Below are 17920 nucleotides of genomic sequence, written 5' to 3'. Positions count from 1 at the left end.
AGGCTGTCCTGCTCTCCTCCTGTTTCAGCCTCCCAAGTGATGGGATTACAAGTGTGAGCCACCACACCTGGCTGAACATAATTTTCATAAGCAAACAAAGCCTAAAAATTTAGTCTTTGTGTTCAGCCTAATCTAGAGCTTGCTTCTCCTTTTCTGCTTAAGATAAAAGAGTTCTTGCTGTTAACTGGCGAAAGGGCCCATGTGAGCAGGTACAGGAAGCAGGAAGGGAGGGGCTCACCAGCAAACTTAATGGCCGTGATGGAGGAGGAGTGGTCATCCAGGGTCTGCTCCAGGTTGTAGTTCTTCTCCACATTGAGCACATGGATCAGGCGGTCCCTACTGGCCGAGGCCAGCAAGGTCAGGCCTGTGAAGGGAGAGAATGAACCTGCGTTCCCTAAGGCTGCCTGGATTTGTTGGCCTCCCAGAAAAGCAACATGACTGAGCATCCACTCTTTGGAGAAGGGTCTTTGATTCCAGACTTGGAGACTATGCATCCCAAACCCAGAAAGGGCCATGCCTCAGCTCTGGGGGTCTTTTCCCAGAGGCTTGATGTACACATGGATGTCCCCCCGCCACATGTCCACAGTAGTAATTGTGTCCCAGCACCCTTTCCTGCCCAGTCCAACTCTTCAGCATGCTATATGAAGTGCTGGCATCATTTCAGCCTTATCAGAAACTACTGTCCCTACCACCCAATCTGAGCTCTGGCCACCCAGGCCTCATCTGAACTCTATTAACTGCCTGCTACTATACTCCTTCTGCCACCAAGCCTTTCCTATTGGTCCCTCAGATAGTATCTACCCTGGTCATCTGGTGTGGCTGAAAGATTACAGGTGTATGCCACTATGCCCAGCTGGACGTAATTTTCATAAGCAAAGAAACCCTAAAAACTCAGTCTTTGCATCTAGAGCTTGCTTCTCCTTTTCTGCTTGCTAGAGATCTTAATATTAACTTGAAAAGAGGCCCATCTAACCAGGTACCTGAGGTGGAAAGGAACTCAAGAAAGGTGTTAAGAGGGATTTAAAGAAAATTTGGTGGGCCGAGGGTGTGTGTGGGGGAAACAGAAGAATAAAAGAAGACAGTGGGAAAAATCATTCAATGCATCAGGACATTAACTCCAGCTACATTGGATTCCTGTCAAAAATGTATTATCTGCATCAAATCATGAGGAAAACAGAAAGAAATTCCAAAAAATGACTGGCCTGCATTCTGTAGAAAGCCAAAGTCAAAAAGACAAATTAAAATTGAGAAACAGTCGGGCATGGTGGCACATGCTTGTAATCCCAGTACTTGCGAGGCTGAGACAGGAGGATTGCAGGTTCACAGCCAGCCTCAGCGACTTAGTGAGGCACTCTGTAACTTAGTGAGACCGTGTTTCAAAAGAAAAGAAAAAAATAGGCCTGGGGGTATAGCTCGGAGGTAGAATGGCCCTGGGTTCAATTCCCAGTATCACACAGAAAAAATGTGAACCCAGATTGGTAAAGCAAAGGTGCTATGATAGACAATACTGGGAGAACTGGAAAAATTTGAATAAGGACCACAGGATAATGACAGCACAACATCAAAATGAAATCCCCAGATTTGATAAACATGCTGTAGTCATGTAATCCTTCTTCCTAGGATTAAAAGCTCCCAGAACATCTGAGGAAGAGGAGGCATCACGCCTGCAACTTACTCTCAAAATAGTCCATCATAGCTGGTGTGGTGGTGCACGCCTATAGTCCCAGTACTTGGGAAGCTGAGACAGGCAGATCACAGTTTCATGGTCAGCCTCAGCAAGTGGTGAGACTCAGCTACTTAGTAAGATCCTGTTTCAAAACAAAAACTAAAAGTACCAGAAAACAAAAAGCAAAAATACCCCCCAAAACCAATAGTCCATTAAAGAAATATAATAATGTATATGCTATTTTTATTTTATGTATATACATATAGGTACACATCATATACAGAGAGAGAAATAGAGGGAAAACAGAGGAAGTTACATATTATTACAAGTATAGACTGGATTGATTGACTGATTGAATGATTGATTTTTGGTACTGGGGATTGAATCCAGAGGTGTTTTACTTGGGAGCTATACCCAAACCCCTTATTTATTTATTTATTTATTTATTGTTGTGGTACTAGGGATTGGGCCCAGGGGCATTCTGCTTCCGAACTATACAAAGCCCTATTTATTATTTATTTATTTATTTATTTATTTATTTATTTATTTATTTATTTATATATTTTTTACAGTACCAGGGATGGGATCCAGGGGCATTGTACCTCTGAGCTACACTCCCAGCCCTATATTTTAGTCTTTATTTTTTGAAACAGGGTCTCACTGGGTTGCAAAGGGCCTCGCTAAGTAGCTAAAGCTGTCTGTGAACCGCGATCCTCCTGTCTCAGCCTCCCAAATGCTGGATTTACAAGTGTGTGCCACCACGTCCGACTTATTTATTTATTTTATTATTATTATTATTATTATTTTTTTTTTTTTTTTTTTTTTGGTGATACTGGGTTTCCTGGAAACCCTTCTACTTCCAGGCTACACTCCCAGACCTATTTTTTTTTAAAATATTTTTATTTGGAAACAGGGTCTCTTAAACCAGCAAGGCTGACTTCGAACCTGCACTATCCTCCTGTCTCTGTCTGCCAAGCACGGGGATAACAAGCATGTGCTACCACGCCTGGCTTAGTTTTTATTTCGAAACAGAGTCTTACTAAATTGTAGAAGGCCTCTCTAAATTGCCGAGGCTGGCCACAAACCTACAATCCTCCTGTTTCAGTCTCCCAGTATTAGGATTACAGATGTGCGCCCCGATACCCAGTTCCCTTTTATTATTTTAAGACAGGGTGTTGCTAAGTTGCTTGGAACTTGTGATCCACCTTTCTCAGCCTCGCAGGTACTGGGATTATAGGTGTGTGCCACCACATCCATCTTACAGTGGATTTAAAAAGAAAAAAAAATAAAAGCCGGGCGTGATGGCGCATGCTTGTAATCCCAGCATTCGGGAGGCTGAGACTAGAGGATCGCGGTTTGTGGACAGCCTCAGCTACTTAGTGAGGCCCTCCGCAACTTAGTGAGACCCTGTTTTAAAATAAAGAATAAAAAATAGGGCAGGAGGTGTATCTTGGAGGTCAAATGTCCCTGGGTTCCATCCCCAAACCCAGACAAAAAAAAAAAAAAAAAAAGCCAGGTGTAGTGGCACACACTTATAATCCCAGTACTTGGAAAGCTGAGGCAGGAGGACTGCAGGTTTGAGGACAGCCTCATAAAGTAGTGAGACTCTTATCAACCTAACAAGACCCCATTTCAAAATAAAAATAAAATACAGGCCATTTATAGTGGCGCATGCTTGTAATCCCAGCATTTGGGAGAGTGAGACAGGAAGATCTCATGTTCACCACCAGCCTTAACTACTTTGAGGCCCTCTGCAACTCAGTGAGATCCTATTTCAAAATAAATAATAATAATTAATAATAATAAAAAAAGCAGGGCTGGAGGTGTAGCTCGGAGGTAGAATGCCCCTAGGTTCCATCCCCAGTAGCGCCAAAAAAAAAAAAAAAACCACAAAAGAAGAAAAAACAAAAAAAAGCTCAGCAATCAATCTTGTCCTCCAGTAGCAGACGAGTTATTCAGACACCCACCCATTCATTCACTCACTGACCTCCTCTTCAGCACAAGTAAGATGAGCTGAGCCCTACCTGTAAGAGTCTTGCTTTACGAAGACCCAGCCACCTTGGTCCCCAGGTCCAGCAAGTGGGGCCCTTACTAAACAAAGGACTCCCAGCTGTCAGCCATAATCCCAGTAGACACAGATTACCCCTTTCTGTGGCTCTGCCAGGGGGGATGCCCTCTCTTCCTCCCACCACCTGCCATGGGCTCACCTGTCTCAGGCTTGGAGTACTCCAGGCATAGCACCTCAGCATCATGGGCCTCCACCTTGACCAACTCATCCATGAAGTGCAGCTCGTGGATCCTGGGAGACATACAGGGCCCGCTCTACTCTGCTCGGTGCCCCACACCCAGCCCCATGTGCTTAGTCACTGCCAGAAAAGGTCTCCTGCCTGAGCCTCCCAAGTACTGGAATTATAGGTGTGTGCACCTATATTTTATTTTTTGTGTTACTGGAGATTGAATCCAAAGGGTATTCTACCTCTGAGATATATCCCCAGCCCTATTTTATTTTTTATTTTGAAACAGGGTCTCTCTAAATTGAGGGCCCAAGTTGCTGAGGCTGGCCAAAAACCTGTAAATCCTCCTGTCTCAACCTCCCAAGTACTGAGATCATGAGCATAATGCCACCATGCCAGTTTGGGACTATTATCTACTACTATTATTATTTTTTTTCAGTACTAGGAATTGAACCTAGGGGTGTTCTACTTCTGAGCTACACCTCAGTCCTACTTTTTATTCTTTATTTTTTGTGGTGCTGGGGATTGAACCCAGGGGCATTTTACCTCCAAGCTACATGCCCAGACCAATATGTTATTCTTTATTTTGAAACAAGGTCTCACTGAGTTGCAAAGGGCCTCACTAAGTAGCTGAGGCTGGCCACAAACCCGCCATCCTCCTGTCTCAGCCTCCCAAATGTGGGATTACAAGCATGTGTCACAATGCCTGGCTTATTCTTTATTTTTAAAACAATGCCTCACTAAATTGTGTAGGGCTTCACTAAGTTGCAGAGGCTGGCCTTGAACTCGTGAGTCCTCCTGGCTCAATCTCCCAGGTACTGGGATTACAAGTGTGTGCCACCATGCCTGGCTTGGGATTGTTATTCTTAAGGGGTCTCAACTCCAGACCTTCCTCATTCTTTCCAAATTAAATTAATCAAAAGGTCATCCCAGCTCCTCCACTGTCTACCTATATAATTTTAGGTTAGCCACTGGCCTTTTTAGTCCTAATTAACCCATCTCTGAAAAACAGAGCTTAAATAGATTTAAGTCAGTTGACACAATGCTCAAGCCAGCCCCTGGCATGGGACAAGAGTGCAGACCTACACTGGTTCTTGTTACTGTTTCCCCATTCATAGCAGAGCCACATTCACTTTGCTTCACTCAGTGGCTGACACCACAACAGCTGCCTACTTAAAAATCATGCTGGGTGTGGTGATGTGGGCCTGTGATCCTGTACTTAGGAGGCTGAGACAGGCAGATCACAGGCTTATGCCCAGCCTCAGCTACTTAGTGAAACCCTGTCTCAAAATAAAAAAATAAAGCCGGGCGTGGTGGCACACGCTTGTAATCCCAGCATTCGGGAGGCTGAGACCAGAGGATCACAGTTCGTGGACAGCCTCATCTACTTAGGCCCTCTGCAACTCAGTGAGACCCAGTTTCAAACTAAAGAATAAAAAATAGGGCAGGGGTTGTAGCTCGGAGGTTGAATGCCCCTGGGTTCCATCCCCAGACCCGCAAAAACAAAAAATTAAAAATAAAATAAAATAAATTTTAAAAGGGGGAGCTAGTGGTGTAGCTTGGAGGTAGGATGCCCCTGGGTTTAATTTCTCACTATAAGAAAAAAAATCACAAACAACAAAAGATCATAGAACAGGGGGAAAAAAAAAATCTGTACTTCCAACTCTCCTAAACAAGAAGCAGGACAGCTTGGAGCCTGTTAGCCAGGTGCTACATGGTAGTTTTCCTGTCTCTTTCATCTCCTAATAGCTCCAACACCCAGATGGCCAAGGGCTATCATCTGTCATCTTAAACCTGGTCCCTGTGAGAGGGCTCATGTTCTGTCAGCACTTACTAAAATACCACCCCAGGCCAGGTGTGGTGGCGCACACCTGTACTCCCAGTACTTGGAAGGCTAAGACAGGAGGACCACAGGTTTGAGACCAACCTCAGCAATTTACTGAGACTCTCAATAACTTAGCAAAACCCTATTAAAAATAAATAAATAAATAAATTAATTAATTAAGGGCTGAGAGAGAGCCGGGTGTGATGGTGCATGCTTGTAATCCCAGCATTTGGGAGGCTGAGACAGGAGGATCTTGGTTTGTGGACAGTCTCAGCTACTTAGTGAGGCCCTCTGCAACTCAGTGAGACCTTGTTTCAAAATAAACAATAAAAAACAGGGCTGGTTGTGTAGCTCAGAGGTAGACCGCCCCTGGGTTCAATTCCCAGCACTACACACACATACACACACATAGAAGAAAAAAAGAAAGAAAAAGAAAAGGAAGAAAGAAAGAAAAAGAAATACCCGCAGCAGGTAGATAAAGAGCCTGAGCCCTCAATGTCCCACCCTTTTGGCTCCTCTCAGGGCCAGTAGGACCACCCTTCTGCCACTGGCATTTTTCACTGATATTTTTTTTAGGGTACTAGAGATTCAGCCCAGAGTCATTTTTTTTATTTTTTGTGGTGCTGGAGATTGAACCCAGGGGATATAAATCTCCAGTTTATATCCCCAGCCCAATTTTATCTTATTTGGAAACAGTGTCTCACTAAGTTGTGAAAGGCCTTACTAAGTTGCTGAGGCTGGTTTGAAACCTGTGATCTTCCTGTCTCAGCCTCCCAAATACTGGAATTACAAGTATGAACCACCACACCCGGCTCTTCACTGACATTTAATTAATTAATTTATTGTGGTACTGGAGATTGAAGCTAGAGGAGCTATATCCCTAGTCCTATTTTATTTTTTTATTTTGAAACAAAGCCTAAGTTATGAAGGGCCTAAGTTGCTGAGGCTGGCTATTAACATGTGATTTTCTTGTCTCAGCCTCCCAAGTACTAGGATCACAGGTGTGCGTCACCACGCCTGGCTCACTGACATTTAGCTTTGGGCCACATGGCTGGTGAAAGTGTCACTTTGCCCTAGAATCACGACAGTCTGTCCCTTCACTCTGCAAGCAAATCGTGCCTGCTCCCCTGCTGAGGTCCTGGTGATGACTCTGATCTTAGCCTTTCTGGAAGCTTCTTCCCACCTTAACCTCCCAGGAGTGTCTGGTTCCAATGGTTGTTCCTCACAGCCCCTCATTCCCAATGAGCAACTGGAGGTGCCAAGTCGAGGGCTCCTCCTGTTTCCCTGAGAGCCCGCGCCAGGGCTAGAGGCATACACTAGACACTGCCAGGGCCCACTTGCCTTAGATTTCCACTTCGGTCGCCTGAAGCCAAGTGCTGGCCATCAGGACTGACCTGCATGACTCGCACCCCGGCCTTCACATCCACAGGTGTCCCGTTTTCGTTGCCTCGGTCTGGGAAGTGTGATGTGTCCTGCAGGTGCTGGAGGTCATTCTCCACATATATTACCTTCAGCAGGGTCTGCAGGAAAGAGAGGGCCAAGGTCAGTGCTACAAGATGCATAGAAGTGCCTCAGGAATTCTATGCCCCCACCATGCCACCATGCTAAACTATTATTTATTATTATTATTATTATTATTATTATTATTATTATTACATTATTATTTTTTGTAATTCTAGGAACTGAACCTAGGGGTGTTCTACTTCTGAGCTACACCCCAGCCCTATTTTTTTTCTTTCTTTATTTTTTGTGGTACTGGGGATAGTACAAAGGGGCATTGTACCTCCAAGCTACACCCCCAGCCCTATTTTTTAGTATTTTAATTTTTTGAAACAGTGTCTCACTGAGTTGTGAAGGGCCTAAGAAGCTGAAGCTGTCCGCAAACCGCCATCCTCCTGTCTCAGCCTCCCAAATGCTGGGATTACAAGCATTCGCCACCAATCCCAGCCTCAGGTTCCTGGTTCTTTTTCTCAGTGGAGCCTAACATCTACATTCCATAAGATTTCCTTCTGTCCTTGTATTCTGGTTTAAAGTAGGTCTTTATTCTTTCTAAAAGACAGATCACAATAATGCCACTCACATTGCTGAAGATGTTTTTCTGCCAGTGAGAGTCACAGCAGCTATCCATATTCCAGAAGCGGATGGTGTTGTCTGAGGAACAAGTCAGAAAAGATCCCAATGGCAAACAAGCTCTCTGATCTTCAAATTCAGGATATACCTACATTTCCCAGAGAAAAAGACAAAGGGTGACTCATTATGACCACCTCCATGACAGCCTGAAGACATACTGATGCCAAAAAAAAAAAAAAGGTAAGCTGAAGACAAACAGCATAGTTTAATATCTTCTATGTTAAAAATAAATAGGAATAGCCGGGCGAGGTGGCTCTCGCTTGTAATCCCCGCGCTTGGGAGGCTGAGACAGGAGGATCGTGCAGGTTCGAAGCCAGCCTCAGCTGGCTTAAGAGACCCTGTTTCCAAATAAAATATAAAATAGGTCTGGGAGTGTAGCCCGGAGGTAGAAGGCCCCTGGATTCCATCCCCAGTAGCACACACACACACACACACACACACACACACAAAAAAAAAACAAAAAAAAAAAACAGGAATAAAATGCAACCATATATCGTTCACCTGTCACCTTCAACCCAGAGCCTGAAACAACCACACAAATTTCCCAGAAGAATGAACAGTTCAGTCAAAAATCACTAAGCACAAGCCGGGCGTGGTGGTGCACGCTTATAATCCCAGCATTTGGGAGGCTGAGATCATAGGATCGCGGTTGGCGGACAGCCTCAGCTACTCAGTGAGGCCCTCTGCAACTCAGTGAGACCCTCTGCAACTCAGTGAGACCGTTTCAAAATAAAGAATAAAAAATAGGGCAGGGGGTGTAGCTTGGAGGTCAAATGCCCCTGGGTTGGCCAACGAGGTCAGGATTGGAGCCTGCCGTGAGGCAAGACCAGTGCTGGGGCCTCCGCAGCCGGGATTGGAGCCTGCCGAGGGGTCAGGCCGGTGCCAGGGCCAGCGTGGCCGGGATCGGAGCCTGCCGTGAGGCAAGGCCGGTGCTGGGGCCTTCGAGGCCGGGATCAGAGCCTGCTGAGGGGTTAGGCCGGTGCTGGGGCCAACAGCCGACATCAGAGCCTTCCGTGAGGCAAGGCCGTTATTGAGGCCTCAGAGGCCGGGATTGGAGCCTGCCGAGGGGTTAGGCCAGTGCTGGGGCCAGCGAGGCCGGGATTGGAGCATGCTGCGAGGCAAGACCAATGCTGGGGCCTCTGAGGCTGGGATCAGTGCCTGCTGAGGGGTTAGGCCGGTGCCAGGGCCACTGGCCGGCATCGGAGCCTTCCGTGAGGCAAGGCCGCTACTGAGGCCTCCGAGGCCTGGATCGGAGCCTGCCGAGGGTTAGGCCGATGCCAGGGCCATCGGCTAACATCGGAGCCTGCCGTGAGGAAGGATGGTGCTGGGGCCTCCGAGGCCGGGATCAGAGCCAGCTGAGGGGTTAGGCCAGTGTCGGGGCCAGCGAGGCCAGAACCAGGGCCTTCTGTGAGGCAAGGCCGCTGCTTGAGCCAGTGAGGTCTGGATCAGTCCACCGGGTAGCCAGGCCACAACTGGGGCTGTCAAGAGTGGGATCGGTATTTGCAATGCGGCATGCACAGAGAAATATCACAGAAAATTAAAACCAGATGCTTCCCCTAATCAGCAATAACTAGGAGGAAACAGGCAACAGGAAGTGGTCGAGCTATAGAAAGGGCCCTATAGTGAAGCAATTAAGGTGACCAATCAGAGGGTATGGAATAGGGGAGGATGGAGCCTCTTTAAAATGCAGGAGGTACATAAACACTTGTATCAAAGTTAATCACCAAACAAGCATGGGATCGAGGGAGGGGGAGGGAATGGGATGGGAACTGGATGAGGGCTAATTGGATGATGTGTGCTTGTATATCCTCTCAAGTCTTATATTCCAATGTGATGTATGATTACAATGCACCAATAAAAATAAATTTAAAAAAATGCCCCTGGGTTCCATCCCCAGACCCGCAAAAAAAAACAACAACAACAAAAAAACACTAAGCACAGCCGCGCGTGGTGGCGCATACTTGTAATTCCAGCATTTGGGAGGCTAAGAAAGGAGGATCGTGGTTCACGGACAGCCTCAGCTACTTAGTGAGGTCCTTTGCAACTCAGTGAGACCCTGTTTCAAAATAAATTATAAAAATAGGGTTGGGGGGTGTAGCTTGGAGGTAGAAGGCCCCTGGGTTCCATCCCCAGTACTGCAAAAAATAAATCACTAAGCACAAAAGGAAACAAAGTGTCACATGAGGAAGAAGCAGCAAAAACAGGTCTAACCTGGGCAAGGAGATGCACACCTATAATCCCAGTACTTGGGAGGCTGAAACATGAGGATGGCAAGTTTGAGGCCAGCCTCTATAATTTAACAAGACTGTTTCTTTTGCTTGTGTGTGTGTGTGTGTGTGTGTGTGTGTGTGTGTGTGTGTGTGTGTTTTATTGGGAATTGAACCAGAGGCATTCTATCTCCAAGTTATATCCTCAGACCAATTTTATTTCTTATTTGGAAATAGGATCTCACTAGGTTACTGAGAGCCTCACCAAACTGCTGAGGCTGGCCTCAAATCCATGATCTTCCTGTCTCAGCTTCCCAAGTACTAGGATTACAAATATGTACCATCATGCCTGGCTGTAAGATCCTGTTTCAAAATAAGAAACAGAATAGGGCTGCGGTGTACCTCAGAGGGAGAAAGCTTCTTGGCTCAATCCCGAGCCCCCCCCCCCATTACACACAAAAAGAACAAACATATAGCAAACCCTACAGCTCCTAGACGGCATTTACAATAAAATTAGGTGGTAAAATATTCCCATAACCTCCAAATTACAAGCAGGTAGAGACTTACCACTGCTACTCACAAGATACACATGTTACCAACATGTATGTGGAAGTAAGCACAGAGAAGCAAAGAGGTGCCTGAGACCCGGGAACAGGGTCACCTCAGAGCAGCCAACAGGCCCGCACTGGAAAGCACAGCAGCGAAAACTGGGCAGGTCTTATCCACTCCAATAGTGACCGAGTGAAGGGCCTGGCGGGAAGGCCAAAGGGCCATGGCTCTGTGAACTTGGAACTGGGCTTCCAGGGATCCCTTCCCAGACACAAGTCCCATACTGAAGGGGTTACACTGCCGGGAGTGGAACACAATGGGTCAACAAAGACAAGAGAGATACTGTAAAGAGATTCAGATCAAAGTACAAACTTAATGTATAAATAAAAACATAAAAAAGTAGTATAGAAGCCAGGTGTGCTCCTGTAATTCCAGTACTTGGGAGGCTGAGGCAGGAGGATAGCAGGTTCAAGGCCAACTTCAGCAACTTAGCTGAGTTAGAATGCCCCTGGGTTCCATCCCCAGTAAGTACCACACACACATGCAAAAAAATAAAAATAAAATAGAAAGGACCTGGAGGTGGTGGTGTATGCCTATAATCCTAGTACTTGAGAGGCTAGACAGGAGGACTGCAGGTTCAAGGACAGCCTCAGCAAGTAGTGAGACTCTCAGCAACCTAGTGAGACCCGGTTTCCAAATAATAAAAATAAAAATAAAAATAAAAATAAAAATAAAAATAGGGCTTTGAGTATAGTATGCCCCTGGCTAGGTTCAATCCCCCGTACTATAAGTAAACAAATAAACAAAGTAAAATAAAATAAAAAGGGCTTGGAACATAGCTTAGAGGTCGAATATCCCTGGGTTAAATTGTAGTATTAGCCGGGCGTGGTGGCGCACGCTTGTAATCCCCGCGCTTGGGAGGCAGAGACAGGAGGATCGCGCAGGTTCGAAGCTAGCCCCGCGCACTGGTTTAGGAGACCCTGTTTCCAAATAAAAATGTAAAAATAGGTCTGGGAGTGTAGCCCGGAGGTAGAAGGGCTTCCAGGAACCCCAGTACCACCAAAAAAAAAAAAAAAAATTGTAGTATTAAAAAAAAAAAAAAGAAAAAAACCCAGGAGATGGAGTTCTTTGTTGTGAACTTAGAAAACCTGTCCTGAGCTGGGCGTGGTGGCACACACTTGTAATCCCAGTACTTGGGAGGCTGACAGGAGGATCACGCAGGTTCGAAGCCAGCCTCAGCTACTTAGTGAGGCTCTCAGCAACTTAGTGAGACCCTGTTTCCAAATAAAATACAAAATAGGTGTGGGGATGTAGCCCGAAGGTAGAAAGCCTCTGGGTTCCATCCCCAGCATCACACACACACACACACACACACACACACACACACACACACACAAACTGTCCTGAAGCACATTAACTTCTAAAAATTCAGAAAAACTAGCATCATGTAAACAACAAAAGTACCAAGGTTAAATCCAAAAGGTTACTCTTAGAAGAAAGCACAACCAGGTCTGGTGGTGCACACCTGTAAACCCAGAACTTGGAAGGCTGAGACAAAATTATAGGTTTGAGGCCACCCTCAGCAACCTAGAAAGACTCCATTTCAAGCCGGACATGGTGGCATTCACTTGTAATCTCAGAATTTGAGGAGGTTGAGACCAGAGGATTGCAGTTCGCAGACAGCCTCAGCTACTTAGTGAGGCCCTCTGCAACTCAGTGAGACCCAGTTTCAAAATAAAAAGAATAAAAAATAGGGCAGGGGGTGTAGCTTGGAGGTTGAATGCCCCTGGGTTCCATCCCCAGACCCGCAAAAAATAAATAAATAAATAAATAAATAAAAATAAATAAAATAAACCGTAATCCTCTGGTCTCCACCTCCCGAATGCTGGGATTACAAGCATACGCCACTATGCCTGGCCCATAGCCTAGCATTTTATATCCAGCAAAAGTGACTTTCAAGTAGAAAAGAAAAAAAATATTATCAAAGCTGGGCGTGGTGGCTCACACTTGTAATCCCAGCATTTAGGAGGCTGAGACAGGAGGATTTGGGTTCGTGGACAGGCTCAGCTCCTTAGTGAGGCCCTTTGCCACTCAGTGATACCCTGTTTCTGAATAAAGAATAAAAAATAGGGCTGGGGGTGTAGCTAGGAGGTAGAATGCGTCTGAATGTCATCTTCAGTACCACAAAAAATATTATCAACATATAAAACTTCACATATTAGAAAATATTGTTCCTGACCAATCTACTAAAAAATCCCCAAATCTTCAGGTCATGTAGTAAAACTGTTAAAGGAGCCGGGCGTGGCGGCGCACGCTTGTAGTCCCTGCACTTGGGAGGCTGAGACAGGAGGATCGCGCAGGTTTGAAGCCAGCCTCAACTGGCCTAAGAGACCCTGTTTCCAAATAAAATATAAAATAGGTATGGGAGTGTAGCCTGGAGGTAGAAGGCCCCTGGGTTCCATCCCCAGTACCACCACCAAAAACAAACAAACAAACTGTTAAAGAAATTGGAGAAAACATACAAAAAGTTGTTGCAAATGTTTTTAGAACTGAATAATTATCATTCTTGAGTTTGAGTATGTGATGTAGAAAAATGCAAATGAATAATGGGATATTCTAATTCTATTATTCCGTGTCCTTGGAAACCAGGATTCTTAAAAGGATCAATTCAATAGCCATGACCATCCTTAGTACTCAAAGCATGTTTTCTTGTGTTTGTTTATGGTACTGGAGATTAGAGATTCTGGAATACCAATTTGCAGTTGGGTGTGGTGTATGCTTGTAATCCCAGTACTTGGGAGTTTTTTAAGTTTGCAGCCACCCTTAGCTACTTAGTGAGGCCTCCACAACTTAGTGATAGCTTGTTTCAAAATAAAAAATAAAAAATAGGGCTGGAGATGTAGCACAGAGGTAGAATGCCCCAGTTCAATCCCCAAATCCCCAGCATGGCAAAAACAAAAAAACATAAAAAACGTTGGAGGTGTGGCTTAGAGATAGAATGCCCTTGGGTTCAATACCAGGTACCTGTGATCCTCCTGTCTCAGCCTCTCAAGTACTGGGATTACAAGCTTGCACCATTACACTCAGTTAACAGGGAATTTTCAAGAAATGGCTGATTCCAGGTCTGGGACTGGAAATGTACAAATGAGGCTGAATCATCTTGGCATCTCAGGACAGCAAGGTAGCTATCAAAGGCTACATAGGATCATGTCCAAAGGACCCAGGGCAAATGTGAAGAGGCTCCCATTGGCTGAAGATGGATTTGAACCCCAGTAATATCAATAACTGCAATGGATTAAAACATCCCTAATACATCCAAACATGAGTTTAGAGTGATATAAACAACTGGTTACCTTTAGAGTATAGGGAACCAATTCATTATCTTGGAAACTGGTAAATAAAGGGAAAGACTCAAGCATTTATCCTGCCTTTCCTGTATGGGTGACCAAATGGTAGACTAGGGGAAGTGACTCTTCATATAAATGGTCCAACTAATAAAATAAATTATAGAATTAGAATATCACCATATTGCAAACCCCACTCAATAAATGGATCTATAGCTGCTAAAACAATGATAAACTGTACATATCTTTTGTGTGGTTTCCTTGTTCTGTTTTTTTTTTTTTCTTTTTTTGCGGTACTGGGGATAGAACCCAGGGGCATTCTACCTCTGAGCTACACCCTATTTTTTTTTATTCTTTATTTTTGAAACAGGGCCTCACTAAGTAGCTGAGGGCCTCACTGAGGAGCTGAGGATGTCTGCGAACTGCGATTTTCTATCTCAGTCTCCCAAATGCTGGGATTACAAGTGTGTGCCACCACGCCTGGCTCCTTGATCTGTTTTAAGAATGAAAAACAGAGATAAGACATTAGAGTTACAGAAAAGAGAAAATGGGTTAAAGTAATTCTCTTTTTATTCTTGTGGTACTGAGAATTGAACCCAGTGCATTCTACCTCTGAGCAACACCCCAAACCATATTTTTTAGCTTTTATTTTGAAACAGGGTCTCACTAAGTTGCTGAGAGTTCTATGAACTTACTGAGGCTGATCTCAAACCTGCAATCCAAGAGGATTGCAATCTCAGTTTCCCAAGTACTGGGATTACTCAGCAAGTACTAGGATTAGGCGTATGTGCCACCACACCCAGTTCTAAGCAAAAAAAAAATTTTTTTGTGGTACTGGGAATGGAACCCAGGAGCTTTCTATCTCTGGGCTATACCCCCCAGCCCTATTTTTTATTCTTTTTTTTGAAATAGGGTCTCACTGAGTTGCAAAGGGCCTCACTAAATAGCTGAGGCTTTCTGTGAATGATCCTCCTATCTCAGCCTCCCAAGTGCTAGGATTACAAGCATGCGCTACCATGCCCGGCTAAGCAATTCTTAAATCAGTATTGGGTGAGAATGTTGAAGAACTGATGCAAAGATCCATTCACAGATATTTTTGAGGAAAAAATACATACATATATATATACACACACACACACACACACACACATTTATATAATAGTATGTCATATATATGTATTTCTCCACCAGTTTACACATATATGGGTATATATATGTAGATGGAATATATGTTTATATATATGCAACTTATATATATGTGTAGATGTAAAGAAAATGAACTGAAGGAACACATAATAAACTGTTGATAGTGGGTGAAAGTGAGAGGGAGCAGAAATGAGGGTAGAGAAGTGACTAGCTTTATGTGTAGTATTTCATCCTTTTCCCCAAATTTAAAAAATCTTCATCCAAATTTCATATACAAATTTTAAAAGTTATTTTAAGTCAGGCATAGTGATGCATGCCTATAATCCTAGTACTTGGGAGGCTGAGCTAGGAGGACTGTAGGTTTAAGGCCAGCCTCAGCAACCTAGCAAAACCCCGTTTGAAAATAAAAATTAAGCTGAGCACGGTAGTACATATTTGTAATCCCATTACTTTGGGAGGTTGAGACAGGAGGATCCAGGTTCATGGCTAGCCTCAGCTACCTAGTGAGGCCCTCTGCAACTTTGTGAGATCTGTTTCAAAATAAAGAATAAAAAACAGATCTCGGGCTGTAGCTTGTAGAATGTCCCTGCATTCAATCCCCAGCACTGTGAAATAAATAAATAAATAAATAAATAAATAAATAAATAAATAAATAATAAATATAAAAAATAAAAAGAACTGAGGGTGTAACTTAGAATTAGAATGCCCCTGGGCTCAATATGCAGTACCAAAAAGAAAATTATTTAAAAACATTCTTGTAGGCCTGGCGTGGTGGCGCACGCTTGTAATACCAGCATTTGGGAGGCTGAGACAGAAGGATATCGGTTCGAGAACAGCCTCAGCTACTTAGTGAGGCCCTTTACAACTCAGTGAGACCTTGTTTAAAAAATAAGAATTTAAAAATAGGGCTGGGGTGCTCAGAGGTAGAATGCCCCTGGGTTCCATTCCCAGTACTGCAAAATAAATAAATAAATAAATAGATAGATAAATAAATAAATAAAATAAAATAAAAACATTCTTGCTAGCCAGGCATGGGGGCGCATGCTTGTAATCCCAGTACTTTTGAGGCTGAGACAGGAAGATCACAGGTTCCCAGCAAGTCTCAGCTACTTAGGTGACCCCTCTACCCCCACAACTTAGTGAGACCCTGTTTCAAAATAAAAGATAAAAAATAGGACTGGGAATGGTGCTTGGAGGTAGAATGCCCCTGGGCTCAATCCCTAGTGCTCCAAAACAAAACAAAACAAAACATTCAGGCTAAGTGAAAAAGTGCTGTCAACAAAAATGTCAAATCTACATATACAGATGGATTCAGGCAGAGCCAAAGGGCTGAATAGTGCCTATCCAAATGGGCAAAGTTCTTTCTCTCTCTGTGTGTGTGTGTGTGTGTGTGTGTGTGTGTGTGTGTGTGTTATGAGAGATTGAACCCAGAGGCATTCTACCTTCAGGCTCCAACCCCAGCCCAATTTTATTTCTTATTTGGAAAAAGGGTCTTGCTAGCTTGATGAGCATCTCACTACTAGTTGAGGTTGTCCTTGAACCTGTTTAAAAGTTCTTTCTTAGCTGGCGTGGTGGCACATGCCTGTAATCCCAGCGCTTGGGAGGCTGAGACAGGAGGATTGCATAGGTTCGAAGCCAACCTCAGCTACATAATTAGTGAAGCTCTCAGCAACTTAGTGAGACCCTGTTTCCAAATAAAGTATAAAAATAGGTCTGGGAGCATAGCCCGGAGGTAGAAAAGCCTCTGGGTTCTATGCCCAGTACTACAAATAAATAAAGTTCTTTCTTAGAGTCCTAAATTGGACTACTGAAAATAATAATTTTTTTCAGTACCAATGATTCAACCCAGGGACATTCTACCACTGAGCTATACCCCTAGCCCTATTTTTTAGTCTTTATTCTTTATTTTGAAACAGGGTCTCACTGAGCTGCAAAGGGCTTAAGTAGATGAGGCTGTCCGTGAACGATCTTCCTGTCTCAGTCTCCCAAATGCTGGGATTACAAGCATGTGCCACCATGCCCAGCTTATTTTTTTTATTCTTTATTTTGAAACAGGTCTCACTAAGTTGCAGAGGACATCACTAAGTAGCTGAGGCTGGCTGCAAGCCTGTGATCTTCCTGTTTCAGCCTCCCAAGTACTGAGATTACAAGCATGCGCCACCATGACTGGCTGGAAATATAATTTCTGCTAGTTGTGATGGTGCATACCTGTAATCTCAGCTACTTAGGAGTCTGAGGCAGGAGGATCACATGTTTGAGATCAGCCTGGCAACTTAGCGAGATCCTGTCTCAAATTTTAAAAAGAGATAAACTTGGCATGGTGGTATAACCATGTACTTTGGGAGGTTGAGACAGAAAGATTGCAGATCTGAGACCCAGCCTCATTTAGTGAGGCCCTCTGCAATTTAGTGAAACTCTGTTTCAAAATTAAAAAAAGAAGCCAGGCATGGTGGCACATGCTTGTAATCCCAGAGCTTGGGAGGCTGAGACAGAAGGATCGCACAGGTTCAAAGCCAGCCTCAGCTACTTAGTGAGGCTCTCAGCAACTTAGTGAGACCCTGTTTTCAAATGAAGTATAAAATAGGTCTTGGAGTATAGCCCAGAGGTAGAAAAGCCCCTGGGTTCTGCCCCCAGTACCACAAAAAAGAAAGAAAGAAAGAAAGAAAGAAAGAAAGAAAGAAAGAAAGAAAGAAAGAAAGAAGGAAGGAAGAAAGGAATCCTAGCATTTGGGAGGCTGAGACAGGAGGATTGCAGCTCACGGACAGCCTCAGCTACTTAGTAAGACCCTCTGAAACTCAGTGAGACCGTTTCAAAAAAAG

The 17920-nt window shown here is 44.3% G+C and overlaps 1 protein-coding gene across 2 annotated transcripts in view; it reads right to left on the bottom strand.

Moving 5' to 3' along the window:
• Positions 1-17920, bottom strand: part of WDR62 (WD repeat domain 62) — a gene marked incomplete at both ends in the record, with an annotated part of 51915 nt that overhangs the window by 18519 nt on the left and 15476 nt on the right. For both annotated transcript variants that reach the window (XM_080703387.1, XM_080703386.1), the window contains 4 exons: positions 239-364; positions 3874-3965; positions 7067-7245; positions 7806-7943. In XM_080703387.1, the coding sequence (XP_080559513.1) occupies positions 239-364; positions 3874-3965; positions 7067-7245; positions 7806-7943 (535 nt within the window). The remainder of the gene's footprint in view (positions 1-238; positions 365-3873; positions 3966-7066; positions 7246-7805; positions 7944-17920) is intronic.

Source organism: Muscardinus avellanarius (assembly GCF_963383645.1).
Source record: "Muscardinus avellanarius genome assembly, chromosome: 10".
NCBI lineage: Eukaryota > Metazoa > Chordata > Mammalia > Rodentia > Gliridae > Muscardinus > Muscardinus avellanarius.
This window is presented reverse-complemented; position numbering and strand designations above follow the sequence as displayed.